Below are 19,746 nucleotides of genomic sequence, written 5' to 3'. Positions count from 1 at the left end.
GGAGCAACAGTGTTTAGAATAATTGTGGTAGAGATGCGTCTGCCTATCCCTACTAACTGAAGGTGGAGCAGTAGTTAATAAATTACAATCTGACAAAGGTGTTTTTATTGCCCAGATACTACAGAGATGATTGTAGGATAGGGGATGTTATCCACTGTTAACCTGTATTGCCAGTGGGTAAATTGTAATGGGTTGAGGTTGTAGGGAAAGCTTGACTTAATAAATACCATGACCAGCCTCTCAGAGCATCTATGATAGTGGATATTAGAATTACTGAGTGGTAGTCATTAGGCATATTACCATGTATTTCTTGGATTCATGGTTGATAACGGCCTTCCTAACGCAGGTGGGAACAACAGAAGGAAGCAGGGAGAGGTTAAAAATGTTTGCAAATACCCCCACCAGCTGTCTGCACAGAATCTAAGTACACATCCAGGGACACCATCTGGGCCAAATGCTTTCCACAGGTTCACTCTCCAAATGGCTAATCTAATACCTGCAATGGTGACTGTGGGTTCAGCTGCACTGTCAAGATGTGTAGTGACGTACTCATTCCCTTCTGTCCAAAACAAGCACAGAATGTGTTCTAAACACATCAGGAAGGGAAATGCTGTTGTTGGCAATGCTGTCCAATCTAATTTTGTTGCCTTTTAAGCACGTAGGCCCTGCCATAAGTGACAGCTGTGTTGGATCTCAATTTTTGTCTGGTGCAGTTACTTGTCAACTTTAATAGCTTTTCAGAGGTCATATTTTGGTTTCTTGTAAAGGTCAGGTTTAGTTGATTTGAATGCGGCAGAGCTGAACTTTAGTAGGGTTGTATCTCCCAGTTCATTTGTGGATTTTGGTTTATCCTTTTTGGAGCAGTCCTTAACATGGTGTGTGAAGGAAGAGAAGCTGGTGCAGTTACTATTACAAGAGAGAAGGTGCTCAAAATGCTTAAAGACTTAAAGGTACATTAGTAACCCAGACCAGATGAACTGCACCCTAGGGCTCAAAGGTAGCATTAGAGATTGTTATGGCATTAGAAATGATCTTTCAAAAATCATTGGACTCAGGCATGGTGCCAGAGGACTGCAAAATTACAAATGTCACTCCACTCTTTAAGAAAGGAGGAAGGCAGCAGAAAGGAAATTATGACCAGTTAGCCTGACCTCAGTAGTTGGGATGATGTTAGAGTCAATTGTTAAGGATGAGGTACTGGAGTACTTGGTGACATAGGACAAGATAGGACAAAGTCAGCATAGTTTCCTTCAGGGAAAATCCTGCCAGATGAACCTGTTGGAATTCTTTAAGGAGATTACAAGTAGGATAGATAAAGGGGATGTAGTGGATGTTGTATATTTGGACTTTCAGAAGGCCTTTGACAAGGTGCCACACATGAGGCTGCTTACCAGTGACTAGTGGTGTTCCACAGGGGTCGGTGTTGAGACCACTTCTTTTGATGCTGTATATAAATGATTTAGATGATGAAATAGAAGGCTTTGTTGCCAAATTTGAAGATGATATGAAGATTTGTGGAGGTGCAGATAGTGTTGAGGAAACAGGCAGGATGCAGAAGGACATAGACAGTCTAGGAGAATGGACAAGAAAGTGGCAAATGAAATATAATGTTGGAAAATGTATGGCCGTGCCCTTCAGTAGTAGAAATAGATACACGGACTATTTTCTGAATGGGGAGAAAATCCAAAAATCTGAGATGCAAGAGGTTAACTCTAAAGGTTAACCTGCAGCTTGAGTCAGTGGTGAGGAAGGCAAATGCAACTTTAGTATTCATTTCTAGAGCTCTAGAATACAAGAGCAGGGATGTGATGCTGAGGCTTTATAAGGCACTGGTGAGGCCTCACGAGTGTTGTGAACAGTTTTGGGCTCCTCATCTTGGAAGAGATGTCCTGGCATTGGAGAGGGTCCAGAGGAGGTTCACAAGGATGATTCCAGGGTACGAAGTATGCTTGATGGCTCTGGGTCTGTTCTGGCTGGAATTTAGAAGGATGAGGGGTGATCTCATTGAAACCTTTCAAATGTTGAAAGGACTAGACAGAGTAGATGTAGAAAGGATGTTTCCCATGTGGGAGAGTCTAGGACAAGAGGACACAGCCTCAGGATAGAGAGCCACATCCATTCAAAACAGAGATGCAAAGAAATTTCTTTAGCCAAAGGGTGGTGAATTTGTGGAATTTGTTGCCACATGCAGCTGCGGAGGCCAGGTTGTTGGGTGTATTTAAGGCAGAGATTGATAGGTTCTTGATTGGACATGGCATCAAAGGTTACAAGGAGAAGGTGGAGAAATGGCATTGAGAAGGAGAGAAAAAGGATTAGCTATGATCAAATGGTGGAGCAGACTCAATGGGCCAAATGGCCTAATTCTGCTCCTATGCCTTAAGGTCTTAAAAATTGGTTATGGAACTGTCTATGTTCTCTGCACTTGGGCCCACTTAACACAATATGTAGATAAGCCTACGAGAGGAGAGGCTGTACTTGATCTGGCATTCGGAAATGAACCTGGTTCGGTGTGTTACGCCCGTGGCCCCCTCCCGATCCCAGGATCGCTATTGATTCGGGTCAGGAGACCCAGGAAATGAGAGAGAGACACACAGATTCCTCAATGGTTGGAATGTGTCCTGGGCCTCTGAGAGACAAAGCCACGGTTAACGGCCATTATCTCTTGGAGACAAAATTGTGTATTGAATACAGTACAATTCATCGAAGCCCCCAGGCAATGAACCGAGGGGGGTTGGTGGAGGGATTGCATCACCCCAACCTGATTGACATCCGAGACCCTGTGAGTCAGGATAAAAGAGGGTCTGGGGAACAGCCCCTTTTGACGCACCAGAAGAAATGCTAGAACACCTGTAACAGCATAATAGTGAAAGCAGGTGGAAAAGCCCACGTGCGTCCTTTTCCATTTGCCTCAGAATTGGTGGGCCTTTACCACGGAAGCACGGCTTTAGCTAACAACAAAGGGGAGATCAGCCCCCAATGTCTCTCGAAGGATTGACATCATAAAAGGAATGGGTAAGTTAAACCTCCGTCTTTCTCTCTAACCAAAAAGCTGCAGCTTGAATGAACTTGAGTGACTTTTATATTTCCATCGGACAATACATTATCCCCTAGACAATGATAGAGCTATTTCTTATTGATTATTATTATACCCGTGCTTTTAGATTTAGTATTGACGATATATATTATCTGTATGTTTGCATTGATCTTATTTTTGTGTATTTTTATCAATAAATACTGTTAAAAATAGTACCATCAGACTTCAACGGACCTCTCTATCTTTGCTGGTAAGTGACCCAGTTACGGGGTACGTAACAGGTGTCAGATCTCTCAGTGGGAGAGCATTTTGAAGATAGTGATTATAATTCTATCTCCTTTAGCATAGCATTGGAGAGAGATGGAACAGACAAGTTAGGAAAGCATTTAATTGGAAGTAAAGGGCAATATGAGACTATTAGGAAAGAACTTGGAAGCATAAATTGGGAACAAATGTTCTCAGGGAAATACATGGAAGAAACGTGGCAAATGTTCAGGGGATATTTGCGTAGAGTTCTGCACAGGTATGTTCCAATGAGACAGGGAAAGGATGGTAGGGTACAGGAACTGTAGCGTACAAAGGCTATTGTAAATCTAGTCAAGATGAAAAGAAGAGCTTACAAAAGGTTCGAAAAACTAGGCAATGATAGAGATGTAGAAGATTATAAGGCTAGCAGGAAGGAGCTTAAGAAAGAAATTAGGAGAGCCAGAAGGGTTCATCAGAAGGCCTTGGTGGACAGGATTAAGGAAAACCCTAAGACATTCTACAAGGATGTGAAGAGCAAGAGGACAAGATGTGAGAGAATAGGAGTGACAATCAAGAGTGACAGTGGAAAAGTGTGTATGGAACTGGAAGAGATAGTAGAGGTACTTAAAGAATACTTTGCTTCAGTATTCACTAAGGAAAAGAATCTTGGTGATTGTAGGGATGACTTACAGTGGACTGAAAAGCTTGAGCATGTAGATATTAAGAAATCGGATGTGCTGGAGCATTTGGAAAGCATCAAGTTGGATATGTCACTAGGAATGATGAGATGTACCCCAGGTTACTGAGGGAGGTGAGGGAGGAGATTCCTGAGCCTCTGACGATGATCTTTGCATCATCAATGGGGATGGGGGAGGTTCCAGAGGATTGGAGGGTTGCAGGTGTTGTTCTATTATTCAAGAAAGGGAGTAGAAATAGCCCAGGAAATTAAAGACCAGTGATTCTTACCTCAGTGGCAGGTAAGATGATGGAGAACATCCTGAGAGACAAGATTTATGAACATTTGGAGAGGCATAATATGCTTAGGAATAGTCAGCATGGTTTGTCAAAGGCAGGTTGTGCCTTATGAGCCTGATTGAAATTTCTGAGGATGTAACTAAACACACCAATGAAGGTAGAGCAGTAGATGTAGTGTATATGGATTTCAGCTAGGCATTTGATAAGGTACCCCATGCAAGGCTTATTGAGAAAGTAAGGAGGCATGGGATCCAAGGGGATCTTGCTTTGTGGATCCAGAAAAGGCTTGCCCACAGAAGGCAAAGAGTGGTTGCAGACGGGTCATATTCTGCATGGATATCAGTGACCAGTGCTGTGCCTCAGGGATCTGTCCTGGGACCGTTACTCTTTTTGATTTTTATACATGACCTGGAAAAGAAAGTGGAGGGATTGGTTAGTAAATTTGCTGATGACAAAAACGTTGGGGGTGTTGTGTGGAATGTGGACGACTGTCAGAGTTTACAGCGGGACATCAATAGGATGCACACTGGACTGAGAAGTGGCAGATGGCGTTCAACCCAGATAAGTGTGAGGTGGTTTATTTTAGGAGGTCAAATATGATGGCAAAATATAGTATTAATGGTAAGACTCTTGGCAGTGTGGAGGATCAGAGGGATCTTGGTGTCCGAGTCCATAGGACACTCAAAGCTGCTGCACAAGTTGACTCTGTGGTTAAGAAAGCACACGTAGCTTTGGCCTGCATCAATTGTGGGATTGAATTTGGGAGCTGAGAGGTAACGTTACAGCTGTATAGGACCCTGGTCGGACCCCACTTGGGGTACTGTGCTCATTTCTGGTCAATTCACTATAGAAGTGATGTGGAAACCATAGAAAGGGTGCAGAGAAGATTTTACAAGGACATTGCCTGAATTGGGGAGCATGCCTTATGAGAATAGGTTGAGTGAACTCGGCCATTTTTCCTTGGAGCAACGGAGGATGAGAGGTGACCTGATAGCGGTGTATAAGGTGATGAGAGGCATTGATCGTGTGGATAGTCAGAGGCTTTTTCCCAGTGCTGGAATGGCTAGCACAAGAGGGCACAGTTTTAAGTTGCTTGGAAGTAGGTACAGAGGGGTAAGTTTTTTACGGAGAGAGTGGTGAGTACGTGGAATGGTCTGCCGGTGACAGTGATGGAGGCAGATATGATAGGGTCTTTTAAGAGACTCCTGGACAGGTACATGGAGCTTAGAAAAATAGAGGGCTATGGGTAACCCTAGGTAATTTCTAAGGTAAGGACATGTTTGGCACAGCTTTGTAGGCCGAAGGGCCTGTATTGTGCTGTAGGTTTTCTATGTATCTAAGCCTTGGTTAGTAAGTTTGCAGATGACACTAAAATGTGTGTTATCATAGATAGTGAAGATAGCTATCTAGAATTAGATGGTATCTGGGTAAGCAGGCTGGGGAATGGCAAATGGTTTAGTTCAGATAGGTGAAAAATATTGTCTTTTGCGAGGACAAAGGAGGATAGGGCTCTCACAATGAATGGTAGAGCCTCCAGGAGTGTAGTAGAACAAAGAGTCCTCGGATTACAAGTACATGATTCACTAAAAGCAGTATCTCAGGTGGGCAGGATGGTGAAAAAGAGCATTTAGCATGATAGCATTCATGTGCTCGAACATTGAGTATGGAAGCCAGGATGTTATATTGCAGTTGTGTACCGTATTGCTGCCCTAAAATAAACTTCACAGTGTAGGTGAGTGATAAACATAGTTTTTATTCTGATTTGGAGTAATGCTTTTAAATGTGGTCATCCTGCTATAGGAGAGATGGTATTGATCTGGAAAGGGTGCAGGGAAGATGTACAAGGATGTAGTCAGGATTTGTGTGACTGACATAGAGAGAGCTTGAACAGGCTAGGACTTTATTCTCTGAAGTGTAAAAGAATGTGGGGTGATCTTCTAGAGATATATATAGTCATGAGGGCATAGAGAGGATGAATGCATATAATCTTTTACTCTAGGTTAGTGAATCAAGACATAGAGGGCATAGATTTAAGGAGAAAGGGTAACACACACAAAATGCTGGAGGAGCTCAGCAGGCCAGGCAGCATCTATGAAAATAAAATACAGTCGGCGTTTCGGGCTGCGGCCCTTCAGCAGGTTTTGGGTGTCAGCCCAATGTGTCAACTGTATTTTTTCTCCATAGACACTGCCTGGCCTGCTGAGTTCCAGCATTTTGTGTGTGTGTTGCTTGGGTTTCCAGCATCTGCAGATTTTCTCTTGTTTGTGACAGGAGAAAGGGTATCTAGGCTGAATTGATGTATCTGAGACAAAGTGCTTGCTTCCTTTCGTATGAGTCTGTTTCTGTGATCTTATTTTTACTACAGCCATCTATCCATCTATCCATCTACATCTCTTCCCTGTAATACGATTTTACATCTATACTCTGAGATAACTTTCAAAGTTCAGTTCTTTCCTTCATTTTTGACCTTCTATCTTCCCGTCTGGCAAGATTCTGAACAACTCCCTCAGGGTATTAAAATCCCTGCATTTTCTGAAGCTTCAATTTGGTAAGTTAAGAAGATGAACCTTATGTACAAATATGGTTATTTTACTAAAATATTCCATTCTACAGTTTGGAGATGAAACAGATGGAACATGGAAGAAATATCCAGATCCAAAGTTTAATCACACAGCAGAGCAGCTAAAGGAGGAAACTCCGTCATCTTGGACTGACAGACTTTTAAAATGTGGCTATCAAATTCACAGATTCACCCCTGAAGAAAGATCAGAGGGTGCGGCTCTGATCAAAATGATTGAATGGCCAAAGCCTCCCAGACCCAATGTGCCTTTTCAGAAAAGCAGTGACCCATCACATGCATATTTTGTTATTTTAAATTCTGGAAAAACTTTCTATGTTGGAGATCAGTTACAGGTGATGGTGCGTATGTACGATTTTGAAGGAAATCCGAAGCAATACGGGGGTGACTATCTGCAAGCCCGGATCCACACTCCAGAGTTGAAAGCCGGTTCAGCAGGAATGGTTATAGATCATCAAAATGGAACTTATCACATCAATTTTACCTTATTCTGGCCAGGAAATATCCATATATCTGTTTCTTTGGTTCATCCCAGTGAAGGGGTTCAAGCCCTTAAAAGAATACGGAAGGAAAACCCAGACAGAGTGTATTTTAAAAGTACTTTCAAATCGGGGAATACCTTGCAGATCATTGTATGCAATTTCTGTTTGTCTCAAACTAAACCACTCTGTAACTTTACTGATCTCAGGACTGGGGAGCCCTGGTTCTGTTACAGACCAGAGAAGCTTCCCTGCTCATCTCGTGTCAACCATGCGATGGGAGGTTATAAGAAGGACCTCTTAATTGGAGAAGAATTGCATTATTTTCAAAGGTATGATAATCATTCTCATTAGGTACCGGCATTCATTTTCTTCACATCTATAAACTTGTTTCATAAACTAATCAAATTAATTTCTTTAAAAGAGCAATGTAATTCATCTCTGTAAGCTGAAGCCATGCATCTGGCTGAAATTCTCATTGAGCTTAAGGAATACAAGGGGTGGCAGGTGCTGCAGAGATATTGATCTGTCGCTGCTGATGCACGGTCTCGGCCTGAAACGCTACCCAGCTCTCTGCCTCCACAAATGCTGCTTGGCATGCCCACATCCTCCAGCTGTTTAGTTTTTGCTTTCTTTTATCCCTTCTGAGGATGGGAGATTATTGTTGATCTGGAAGTATAAGCACTTTAATACGGGAAACCTCCAAAACTGTGGTGATACTGGGCATAATCACACTCAGATTACGACAATCTGCCTACCACGAAATGTTGTAGATGGTCTGTAAAAAACTAATTTCTGTTGGCGCCTACTAATATCTGACCTGTTGCAAGATTCATGTGGTAATCCTGTAGTCTGAAACCCAAGCAAGACTTCGTTCCATTGCCAGCCTTTGGGCATTTGTGGTTAGGTTATTTGTAAATAGATGTGTCTTAGCAGAAGTACCCATGACCCCTTCCATCACAATCGATGATTCACAGAATAAAAAACTGACATTGTAGTAAATCACATATATGTGATTCTGCAGATGCTGGAAAGCCAGAGTAACACGCACAGAATTCTGGGAGAACACAGCAGGTCAGGCAGCATCTATGGAGTGGAGTAAACAGTCATCATTTCAGGCTGAGACCATTTATCTGGACTTTCTATCCCTGTCCAATGCCTTGGTAAAGCTCATGAAGTTGTGGTCACTGACTCTGAATTGCTTTTCCACTGAGAGATCTCCCACCCGATCAAATCTACTATGGCCGCCTCTATCAGCCTGTATATGTAACATGCAAGCAGTCCTTTCTGGATGCATCTAACAAATTCCACCTTATCTAAACACTAAGGTGCTGTCAATTAATATTAGGAAAGTTGAAATCACTCATGACAACAACCATGCTACTTTTGCAATTTTCTAAAATTTATCTCCTGATCTGGACTTAGTGTCTGTAGTGTTATTGGATGGGCTATGAACGCTCCTAGTAGAGTGATTGCTCCCTTCATATTCCTTACTTCCACCCACACTGACTCAGTGGACATCCTCCCTTTCTGCAGCTTTGAAACGATCCTTGATTAGCAATGCCATTCCCCATTTACCTCCCTCCCATTTGAAACAGCTAATTTCCGGAACATTCTGTAGCCATTTCTGACTTTTTGACAGCCAAGTCTCTGTAATGGCCTTAACATTGTAGCCCCATGTATTAATCCATGCTCGAAGTTCATTACCCTTGTTCCTCATATTTCTGTCACTAAAATAGACACATTTCAACCCATCCAACAGACTGCATTAATAACCTATCCACTGCCTATCCTTTCGCTCTGCACACTGAATCTACCTTTACAACAACTGCCCCATCCTCTAACTTATCATTCAGTTTCCCATCCCCCTACCAAACTCGTTTCAACCCTCTCCAACTGCTCTAGCAAACCTGTCTGCAAGGATATTGGTCGTCCTCAAGTTCAGAAGTAACCTTTCCTTTTCATACAGCTCATACCTTCCTCTGAAAAGAACCCATGATCCACAAGTCTGAAACCCTGTCCCCTACACTAGTTCTTCAGCCACATATTTATTTGCCAAATCACCCTACTTTTACCCTCACTGACACATGGCAGAGGCAGCAATCTAGAGATTGTCATCCTTGAGGTCCTGCTTTTCAAGTGCTTCCTTAGCTCCTCATATTATTTCTTCAGGACCTTATCCCTTTTTGTAGTTATGTCATTGGTACCACAACTTCTGGCTTTCACCCACCCCCTTGAATTAACAATCAGTTGTTGCTGGCTCTGTCTTTAGGTAACAATATGCTCAAATGATAAACTATCCTCATTTATCTCTATGCTTCCTACAAAATTAAACATTTATATGTCACATTTCATGGGTGCAGTAGATTAAGAAATAATAATATATTTTCAGTCAGAAAAATATCAAGAGGCCAATATTACCCAAAGATCAAGGTTATGTAATTGTAAAGCCTTCACCTCATTCAGGTAAGATAATACTAATATACTAACTTAACAAATTAGAGATTTGTGTACGAGGGATTATGTTAGTAATGTTGGGAGTAGTTCTTCCATGCTGAAGATTCTCTTATATCCTAAACTGAATTTAATATCTTACATAGATTTTTATTAATTTTAGTCACATATTAGAAACAAATACTGTATTTTGTTTGTTCCAACGTGAATTTACTTGGTTGTTCAATACAAATAGGATTGTGTTGATGAATTTGCTTTTCTTAATGTGGAATATTCTCAAGTGCTTGAAGCTCCAAATGTTATCCTGATCGTAATTTTTAATTTAAATAAGTTGTCTGAATATCTATGCTCTCTATGAAGTATGAAGGAATACTGCACTTTTGCAGATGCTATGCATTAAACTGGGGCTGGCTCTATCTCCTCAGGCAATTTTGGCATCCCAAAGCATATGTTCAAAGAAGAGGAGGGGAATGGTTGTTCAGACACTTTCAGCCAGCATTACTCTGACAGATTGGTCATTATTAGAGTACATTTGTTGGTCTTTGCCAAATTAACTCCCAAATTTCTCATTTTACAATGGTGATTGCACCCTTTTTAAAGTCCCTTCATTAGCTTTAGATTGCTCTGAGAGACACTGAAGTGAACATGAAAGATGCATTTGAAATTCACGTCATTTTTTTTACTCCATTGATATAACAAGCTCAATTTTTAGCAGCTTGTTTACTTTCTATGTTATTCCATCTAAATCATTTCATTTCATTTTCCCACATGTTGCCATTGCTTATATTCCTTCTGGGTAGTCCCCAACTTGATGGTATAAAGATCGAGGTCTCAAATTTCTGGTAATTGCTCCCCCTTCACCATTCCCATTTTCTGTTTCCATTTCTCACCTTCTCACCTTGTCTCCTTACCTGCTCATCGTCTCCTTCTGATGCTCCTCCCCCTCACCTTTCTTCCATAGTCTTCTATAGTCTCCTATCAGAGCCCTTTATCTAGTTCACCAATCAACTTCCCAGCTCTTCATTGCACCCCTCCCCTTCTCCTGGCTTCACCCATCACCTACCACCATGTACTTCTTTCTCCCCGCTCCCTACTTTCTTACACTGACTTCTCCCCTTCCTTTCTAGTCCTGAAGAAGGGCCTCAGCCTGAAACATAGACAGTTTACTCTTTTCCATAGAAGCTGCCTGGTCTGCTGAGTTCCTCCAGCATATTCTGTGTGTGTTGGTTTGAGTTTCCAGCATCTGCAGATTTTCACATGATTTTCATTACGAATATTCTGTCCAATATTCTCTTGAAATTTGACATTAATGCTTTTAAACAGTGGATTATAAATCAAAGGCATTGTACTTAAATTTCTCTCTCCCAATTTTTAGGCAAAAATCTCAATGAATGTCTCCCTGGCAAGCCATTCCTTTCACCAGCTGGATTTTATTATCAGGATAAATGGATATCAAAGACCTGTAGACTTCAAAACTTTGACACGCCAGCAAATGTTATCAACTGTCTTCGTGGGAAAGTTGTTTATATTTTTGGAGATTCCACTATACGCCAGTGGTTTGAGTATTTGATACATTTTGTACCAGGTCAGGATTCCCATTTCTCATTATTCATTGTAGTCTAATGCTTTAAGCTTTATATTTACTCCAATTCATAATAAAGTCTGTGTTCTTCTCATGCAACTTTCACTTTCTTGCACATGAACATTTTATGCTTCTTGAGGATCAATAACGTTACCATTTCTCCATAAAACACCTACGCTGCAAGGACACGTAAAATCTCTGAATTATACAAAATAGGCAATAATACTTCCACACAGAAAAAAATGTGATAAATATTATAATAAAATCCACCAGTTAAAGGTAGACAATTGGAAAATTTGGGTGTGCATGCAAAGACGGCTCATCATGAACCCACCAATCTCAGACTTGCACAGTGGGATGAAAAGCTGTAATAATTCATGGAATTCAAAGTGCTGACAATTATGAGGTATTTTTTCAATAAAAGAAATGTCTTCAGTTTGAGCTTCTCCAAGGACAACCATATTTTTTGCCTGTCCAAATTACATCAATGGATCATATTTGATTCTAGCCGGGTAATAGCTCCCAGAAATACTTACAAAGGTCTTAATGTATGGTCAGTTGAGAGCAATGCTTGAAACAAGTCAATTATGTTCTACTTGCTAAATATACCAATCACAACATCTGGGCTAACAGTAACAGAAAGTAGCAAAGCCTACAAAAAAGTAGTGGATATGGCCCAGTCCATCACATGAAATGACTTCCCACCATTGAGCACGTCTACACAGAGTGCTGTTGAGGGAAAGTAGCTTCCATCATCAAGGAACCCCACCATCCAGGTCATGCACTCTTTTCACTGCTGCCATCAGGAAGACAATACAGGAGCCTCAGGACCCACACCAACAGGTTCGGAAACAGTTCTTACTCCTCAACTTGAGAGGATAACTTAACTCAACTTCACTCACCCCATCGTTGAACTGGTCCCATAACCTCTGGAAACCTTTGCTTTCCTTTTGTGTTTGCACTGTTTGTTGTCTTTTGTATATTGGTTATTTGTCCGTCCTGTTAGATGTGGCCTTTCATTGATTCTATTGTGTCTCTTGTAGAGGGGGTAGTGGTGGGATGCATTCCGAGAAGATAATCCATCTCACAGTTTTCCATAGCATGAAGCTGTGACCACCTGCACATGCATCAAGAACCTACATTGGAAAATAATGTATTTATTTATTTAGTGCCTTCCCTAAATAAATTCCATGAGAACAAATTTCCTACTGTACCTCAAAATATTGAATTGTGATTCATAAATTCTATAAAGACAAATTTACATTATTCAAATGGTTGTAACATGGAGGCCACCTGTGTACTTGGAATTAGAAGAAGGAAAAGTGGTACAAATCATGATTGAAAGCTCTTCATCCCAATGTATGCATCATTCATAACAAGTGATTCAGCAACAGAGATTCATCTAATAACTTTTACCGGAAAATGATTGTAAAATGATCATTGTTTTTAAATATTCCATGATGCTTAACTTTGAGAGGAGAGAGGCAAAATGTTAAAGATGAAAGAACTCAGAGGAATGGAATATAGGCAGTAGTGGTAAAGAATTATAAATCAGAAAATAAAGTAAATTTAGTTTTGATGGAAAAAAAGTGGGAGGAAACATTTTGGGTTGAAATGTCATGAAGTCCTGATGTCTCCCACAGATGCTGCTCAGACCACTTAGTTCCCCCACCAGATAGTTTGTTGGAAATGATAATGTAGGGTATTAAATAAATTAGGAAATTAGAGACAGGAACTTGTGACAAAGTCAATACAATAATCATAGACGACTTTACATATAGACTAGATTTATCAAATTAACAATATAGTATAAGGATGAATTCATAGAGTATAGAACAATTGTCTTCCCACAGCAGTGCAATAAGGAGTTAGTGAAGGAACAGAAACTTTTAAATATACTGTAACACTAAGTATCTGGTGATTAAGTAAGCAATTTTAATGCCCTGGTTAAGATTTCTCCTGCTGTGCTTTGAGGTATTTCATTTTACTAATTATCTGTAAAACTAGTATGTCCTGCTGGTAGAATGTTTTGGTTTCAGCTAAAGACAAGGAGCCATATAGTTCAACTTAGGAATGTTGTGTCAGCCCATCAGGATGGTAGGATTGGGAGAAGGTTCTAGGGAGAGCTAGAATGAGAGAGATTTGTGATGGACAGTGGTGGGGTTTGTGGTCTTTTGGCGGGAGATGCAAATAAGAGAAGATCGGGAAGAGGTGGTTGGAAGGAGTGTTTTGTGAGATGGAGTACAAGATGGGAAGCTGTACTGGTGACTGGTGATGAGAATGCAGTGCTGTGAGGAATGGTTATACCCAGGTTTTGGAAGAGATGGGCTTCAACAGTCATGTGCACATTTAGATCTGTCTAACTATAAAGGGCCCTTTAATTTTATTCTTTATTTTCTTTTTCTTAATAACTGTTTGATAAAGCTGAAATTGGTAACATACTTTAATATTTTATGCTAGTGTGTGATTTGTCATTTCTTGCTGATGGTTAATTCCGTATGGGCAATATTTATGCAGCATCAGCTCAAATCCGGGTTCTGTTAATCAGAATATCACAACTCCCTGTTTGGTTAGGCTCCAATCATACAGACTCTAGACTTATATTGTTATAAAGGTGGCCTCTTCACTGCTAACTCACATGGCAGTTAGCAGAGTTAGTTATCACACCGAATTTGTATATGAGCCCGGTTAGCGCGTTACATTTGTGGGAGCTTGCCCAGGATTCGGTGAATAATATGTGAGTGCTGTTTAAGTATTGATTAAGTGGTTTGTGTATTTAAGCCTGTGTCAGTGAAAGTGATGAAGGTACTTTAATATGGATGCCACAGGAATTAAGGTATGTTGTAATTTGGAGAGATTATCCACAAATAATACTTGTGTTCTGAGCAGTGTGGATATTCAAAGTCCTGATGAACTGCTAATTAGAGTATGGAGTTCTGTACAAGTATTGAGGAAAGTCACATTGGTTGGATGGCAGTTAGATCAATTGGCTGGTAAGAATGTCATGTTAGTCCAGACTAGTAGTGACATAACTGAAGTTGCACTGCCTGGAGAGGGCCATCCTTACTTTTAGAGAAGTGGCCATATAGCTGAGGGTAAAAACGTTAAATATGAATTGTAAGTTGCTGAGAGTGAAAACTTTAAAGACAAGTTGATCTCGTTTCTGCAAAGTGAGAGATAGAAGTTGTCTGATGTGAAAGGTGGAATAGGTCCTTCTGCAGCTGAATTAAATTCTGAGCTGGTTTCAACAATTACTATTGATAAATGCAACACATACCTGTGGAGACTCAAAGACCATAGGTTGAGAGTGTTTTCTGGAGTCAAGCCACACAGATGAGAGTTTTGCAGGATGGAGTGAAAAACCTGCAAGCCGAGGTTTCTTGGTTGATGTCGGCTAGTGCTGCCACCAAGCGTGACAAGTCCAATAAGAAAGTGAACCCACCAGTAGGATGTACTAAGCAGAGAGCTGCTGCTGACAGGGGCTCTAGGCGAGGGAAGCGACCAGTATTTTACGTTACCACTATGGTGAGGATGGACATTTCAAGCAGGAGTGTAAGGGAAAGAAAACCTTTGGAAAATAACTTTAAAGTTGCTTAAACAGAAAAGGAAGTCAGGAAGCTTCAGAGAGACCCAGTACGGGAAGAACCTGGCACCTCGAAGAACGGGAGTGCCTCTCGTGTTAAAGCAATGTGCGCGTTTTCCACAGTGGGGAAATCAGAGGCAAGACTGTGGCAGGATAGAGCTGTGGATCATTTGAGAGCTTCTGGTTGTGCTATTCCACAGGCATATTACAACTTAACTGCTCTGGATACAAAGCAGTTGCCTGCCTTGAGTCCGGTGGAATTGGCAGCAGCCCAACCCTTGTACAGTAAAGGTGCCATTTAGTCATCTGTTGCCAGAGGGAGTATGGCCCAACTTGAAAAGACAAAACACCCTATCAATGAGGGAATGGAGCAAGCTGGAGTTGAGGAACCAAGTGTTATACAGGGTCACATCTCCTCCAGGTAATCCTTGGCGTTCCCAGTGGTTTCAGGTAAAAATACGGAGCCATGTTGTTCAACTTAGGAATGGTTAGTCAGCCAATCAGAGTGGTGGGATTGGGAGAAAGTTCTAGAGAGCTGGGCAGAGAGAGATTTATGACAGACAGTGGTGGGGGTTCATGGTCTTTTGGTGGGAAATGCAGAGGAGAAGGTAAGGAAGAGGCTATTGCAAGGAGTGCTTCACGAGATGGAGTCCAAGATGGGAAGTTCTGTCAGTGATTAGTGATGAGAATTCAAAGCTGTGAGTAATGGCCTCACCCAGCTTTTGAAGGAGATGAGCCTCCAATGGTCTTGTGCACATTTAGACTGCTCTAACTGAAATGGGGCCCATTAGTTTTTGTTCTTCCTTTTCTTTCTCTCATTATCTGTTTGAAAAAGCTGAAATTGATAAATATACTTTTTTTATAATTTTATGCTGGTGTGTCATTTCTTGGTGATGGGTAATTCTGTAAGGGCAGCATTTACTCAAATCAAGGTTCCGTTAATTGGAACATCCCAACTTTCCTGTTTTGTTGAACCAGAAATCATACTGACCCTAGATGTATATTGTTATAAAGGTGGCCTTCTCACCACTGAGTCACATGGCTGTTTACAGAGTTATCTACCAAGCCAGGTTTGCATCTGACCCTGGTGAGAGGGTTACACAATAATCATAATATAGAATTTTATATAAAGATCGAAAGTGATTGAACACAATTGGAAGGTGTCTTCTAGCTGAATATAGCAAACTGAACAGAGTCAAGGAAATGTTGGGAAAGGGTTTCACTGACTATTATAGGTTGTCCATGGCAAGAGAAAAAGAATAAACACAAGCGATTTTGCAAATGCTGAATATTCAGAGCAACACACACAAATGGTTGGATGAACTAGCAGGTCTATGGAGGAGAAAGCAGTCGATATTTCAGGTTGAGTCTCTTTATCAAGTCTGCAATCGAAGGGAAGAAGCCTTCTGTTTACTGAGAAAGAATTTGCTGCAATGTCTACTTAGGCTGCAAGTAAAGTATTATTTATAAAGAAACAATGGCTAACTTTAAAAAGTATCAGAAATAGCTGACAAGTAATATACAAATATTGAGACAAATAAGCTAGGACAGTGGTAAAGCTTTGGAATGTAAAGGTAATATCGATTCAAATGAAAAGTGTACCCTGCTGAAAAGCAGTAAGTCTTAAGACTGGGGACTTTTCAGAAACCTGCAAAACAATACAGATGGAAAGGAAAAGAGTGTGAGGACTTCCATGTAAAAGTAAAAATGAAAAGATTATCCAAAAATTAATATAGTTCCTTTATAAATTGAGTCAAAAAATATTATACCAGGCATAATGGTGAACTGTAAGGAAGTTAAACAAATATCTTGAAACAATGCAAGAGTAGACTCATTTTCATGAATTCTACAGAGCCCCATTGAGACTGTGTGTGGGAAATAGTGTGCGGAGGAAGAAGATACTTGTGTGAGATGGAGTTTAGTGAAGATTCACAATTGATTTCTGTGAGCTTGGATCTGTCATAATAAGAGATATCATGTTGATTAAAACATACTTTTCTGAGTTTAGTAGAATGTATGGCTCTGTCATGGCAACACAGAAAATTCTTAGGGACAGTCAGGGTAATTTCAGTGGAGTGTCCAAAACCATAAGTTACTGTCTCAAAACATGGGGCTGGCCATTCAGGACAGAGATGAGAAAACATTTGGTCACCTGGCAGACAGTGAATCTTTAGTTCTCACAAATAGGCTACCCAGAAGAGCTACAACTCCTCAGATGAAGTGTGTTTTCAAGGAAAAGACCATAAGACATAGGAGCAGAATAAGGCCATTTGGCTGCTAGTGTCGCTTTCCAACAACCTTTGGCCAGCTCCCCTCTCATGCCCCTTTCATCCTTCTACTCCACTGTAATACTGATACATTCGACTTTAGCTGCTCCCTCTCAAATAGCAGGACGAATTCTATCATATTATGATTACCTTTCTTCCGAGGGCTCCTCACCTTAAGCTCCCTAAGCAAATCCAGCTCATTACACAACACTCAGTCCAGAACAACTGATCCCCTATTGGGCTCAACCACAAACTGCTCTAAAAGCCATCTTGTAGGTATTCTACAAATTGTCATTTGTTGCTCGTTTTCACACCTTGAGCAGTATGTTTTGCCATTTCCATAAGACCATAAGTCATAGGAGCAGAATCAGGGCATTTGGCTCATCGAGTCTGCTCCACCATTCAGTCATGGTTTATCCTTTACTTTTTCCTCTTCAGCCCCACTCCCCCACGTTCTCTGCATAACAATAGACAATGGACAATAGGTGCAGGAGTAGACCATTCAGCCCTTCGAGCCTGCACCACCATTCTGAGATCATGGCTGATCATCTACTATCAATACCCGGTTCCTGCCTTGTCCCCATATCCCTTGATTCCCCTATCCATAGGATACCTATCTAGCTCCTTTGATGCAGTGTCCAATCAAGAACCTATGAATCTCCATCTAAAATACACCCAGTGACCTGGCCTCTACAGCTGCCTGTGGTAATAAATTCCACAAATTTATCACCCTCTGGCTAAAAAAATTTCTCTGCATCTCTGCTTTCATCCCCACCCACTGCCAATACTCTAACCTTGCCAGTAACTTTCCGATAATACCATGGTTCCTAACTTGGTAAGCAGCCTCATGTGTGGCACCTTGTTAAAGGCCTTCTGAAAGTCCAAATATACAACATCTACTGCACCCCCTTTATCTACCCTACTCAAAGAATTCCAACAGATTCAACAGGCAATATTTTCCCTTAGGGAAAGCATGCTGATTTTGTCCTATCTTGTCCTGTGTCGCCAAGTACTCCATCCCCTCATCCTTAACAATTGACTCCAACATCATCCCAACCACAGAGGTCGGGCTTACTGGTCTATAATTTCAATCCTGCTGCCTTCGTCCTTTCTTTAAGAGTGGAGTGACATTTGCAGTTTTACAGTCCTATGGCACCATGCAATAGTCCAATGATTTTTGAAAGGTCATTACTCATGCCTCCACAATCTTTACCAATACCTCTTTCAGAACCCTAGAGTGCAGTTCATCTCGTCTAGGTGATTTATGTACCCTTGGGCCTTTCAGCTTTTTGAGCCTTCGTTGTCATGACTATCCCTCGAGGTCAAGGATGATGGTCTTCGTTCCATTGATCTATTGTGGCCCACAGAGTGAAGACACCTGTGCGAGTATTTGTTTAATGTGTACTTGATGTTGCACTCCAAGAAGAACATGATACCTCACAGATCAACCAACTGATTCCAATGGCATGGAAACCATGACGATTGGAGCTGGTGAATTTGTTGCAGCCTTCATCTGCCTTCACAGCCATTGAGTTCGAAATAACTTCATCAGTCTCTTCCACCGTTGAGGTCTTGTTCGGATTGTTCTTTGACAGGGACCTCACCCTCGACCTTACCGCCAATGGGTGACCCTACCAGGAGCATAGCTCCAGTCGGCATCGCTCTCAGAATCTCAGGATCACACAAGACATTACTTACTCCCTATCAAATTTCAAGTTGAACACAATCATATTATGATCATTGTCTCCCAGGGTTCTTTTACCTTAAGTTCCCTAAGCGCCACCAGTCCATTACATAACACCTAATCCAGTATAGCTGATCCCCTAGTAGGCTCAATGACAAACTGTTCTAAAAGGCCATCTCGTAGGCATTCAACAAACTCACTCTCTTGAGATCCATTACCAACCTGATTTTCCCAATCGACCTGCATGTTAAAATCTCTTATGGCTATCATAACATTGCCTTTTTGACATACCTTTTCTATTTCCCATTGTAATCTGTGGTCCACATCCCATCTACTGATGGGGTTCTTTTACCTTTGCAGTTTCTTAACTCAACCCCCAAAGACTGAACATTTTCCAATCCTATATCACACCTTTCTTCTGCTTTCATGCCGTTCTTCATCAGCAGAGCCATGCACCCCCTCTACCTACCTTCCTATCCCTCTGATACAACGTGTAACCGTGGACATTCTGCTCCTGATGACAACCATCCTTCAGCCATGATTCAGTGATGGCCACAACATTATACCTGACAATTTGTAAAAGTGCAACAAGATCATCCACTTTATTTCTTATACCGTATTTGCTACCCTTTTTAATTCTGCATCCCTCATGCACTGATACTCACAGTGGCTCCAATTTTCTCCTATGATCTGCCTGCCCTTCCAGACAGTCTGACTGTATGCTATCTTTGTTATTTCACCATCCGTCAAATCCTGAGTCCCTTCACTCTGATTCCTATTCCCCTGCCAAATTAATTTAAACACTCCTCAACAGCTGTGACAAACCTGACCACGAGTATATTGGTCCCCCTGACCCTTCAGGTG

At 41.2% G+C, this 19,746-nt stretch overlaps 1 protein-coding gene across 4 annotated transcripts in view; it reads left to right on the top strand.

Moving 5' to 3' along the window:
* LOC132393390 (NXPE family member 3-like) overlaps nucleotides 1–19,746 on the top strand; it is a 143,598-nt gene that overhangs the window by 119,468 nt on the left and 4,384 nt on the right. For all 4 annotated transcript variants that reach the window (XM_059968533.1, XM_059968535.1, XM_059968534.1 and 1 more), the window contains 3 exons: nucleotides 6,869–7,644; nucleotides 9,705–9,778; nucleotides 11,142–11,351. In XM_059968533.1, coding sequence (XP_059824516.1) covers nucleotides 6,869–7,644; nucleotides 9,705–9,778; nucleotides 11,142–11,351 — 1,060 coding nt within the window. The remainder of the gene's footprint in view (nucleotides 1–6,868; nucleotides 7,645–9,704; nucleotides 9,779–11,141; nucleotides 11,352–19,746) is intronic.

This window comes from Hypanus sabinus, chromosome 4, assembly GCF_030144855.1.
Source record: "Hypanus sabinus isolate sHypSab1 chromosome 4, sHypSab1.hap1, whole genome shotgun sequence".
Classification (NCBI taxonomy): domain Eukaryota; kingdom Metazoa; phylum Chordata; class Chondrichthyes; order Myliobatiformes; family Dasyatidae; genus Hypanus; species Hypanus sabinus.
Note: the sequence above shows the minus strand (reverse complement) of the source record. Positions and strands in the feature narration are given on the sequence as shown.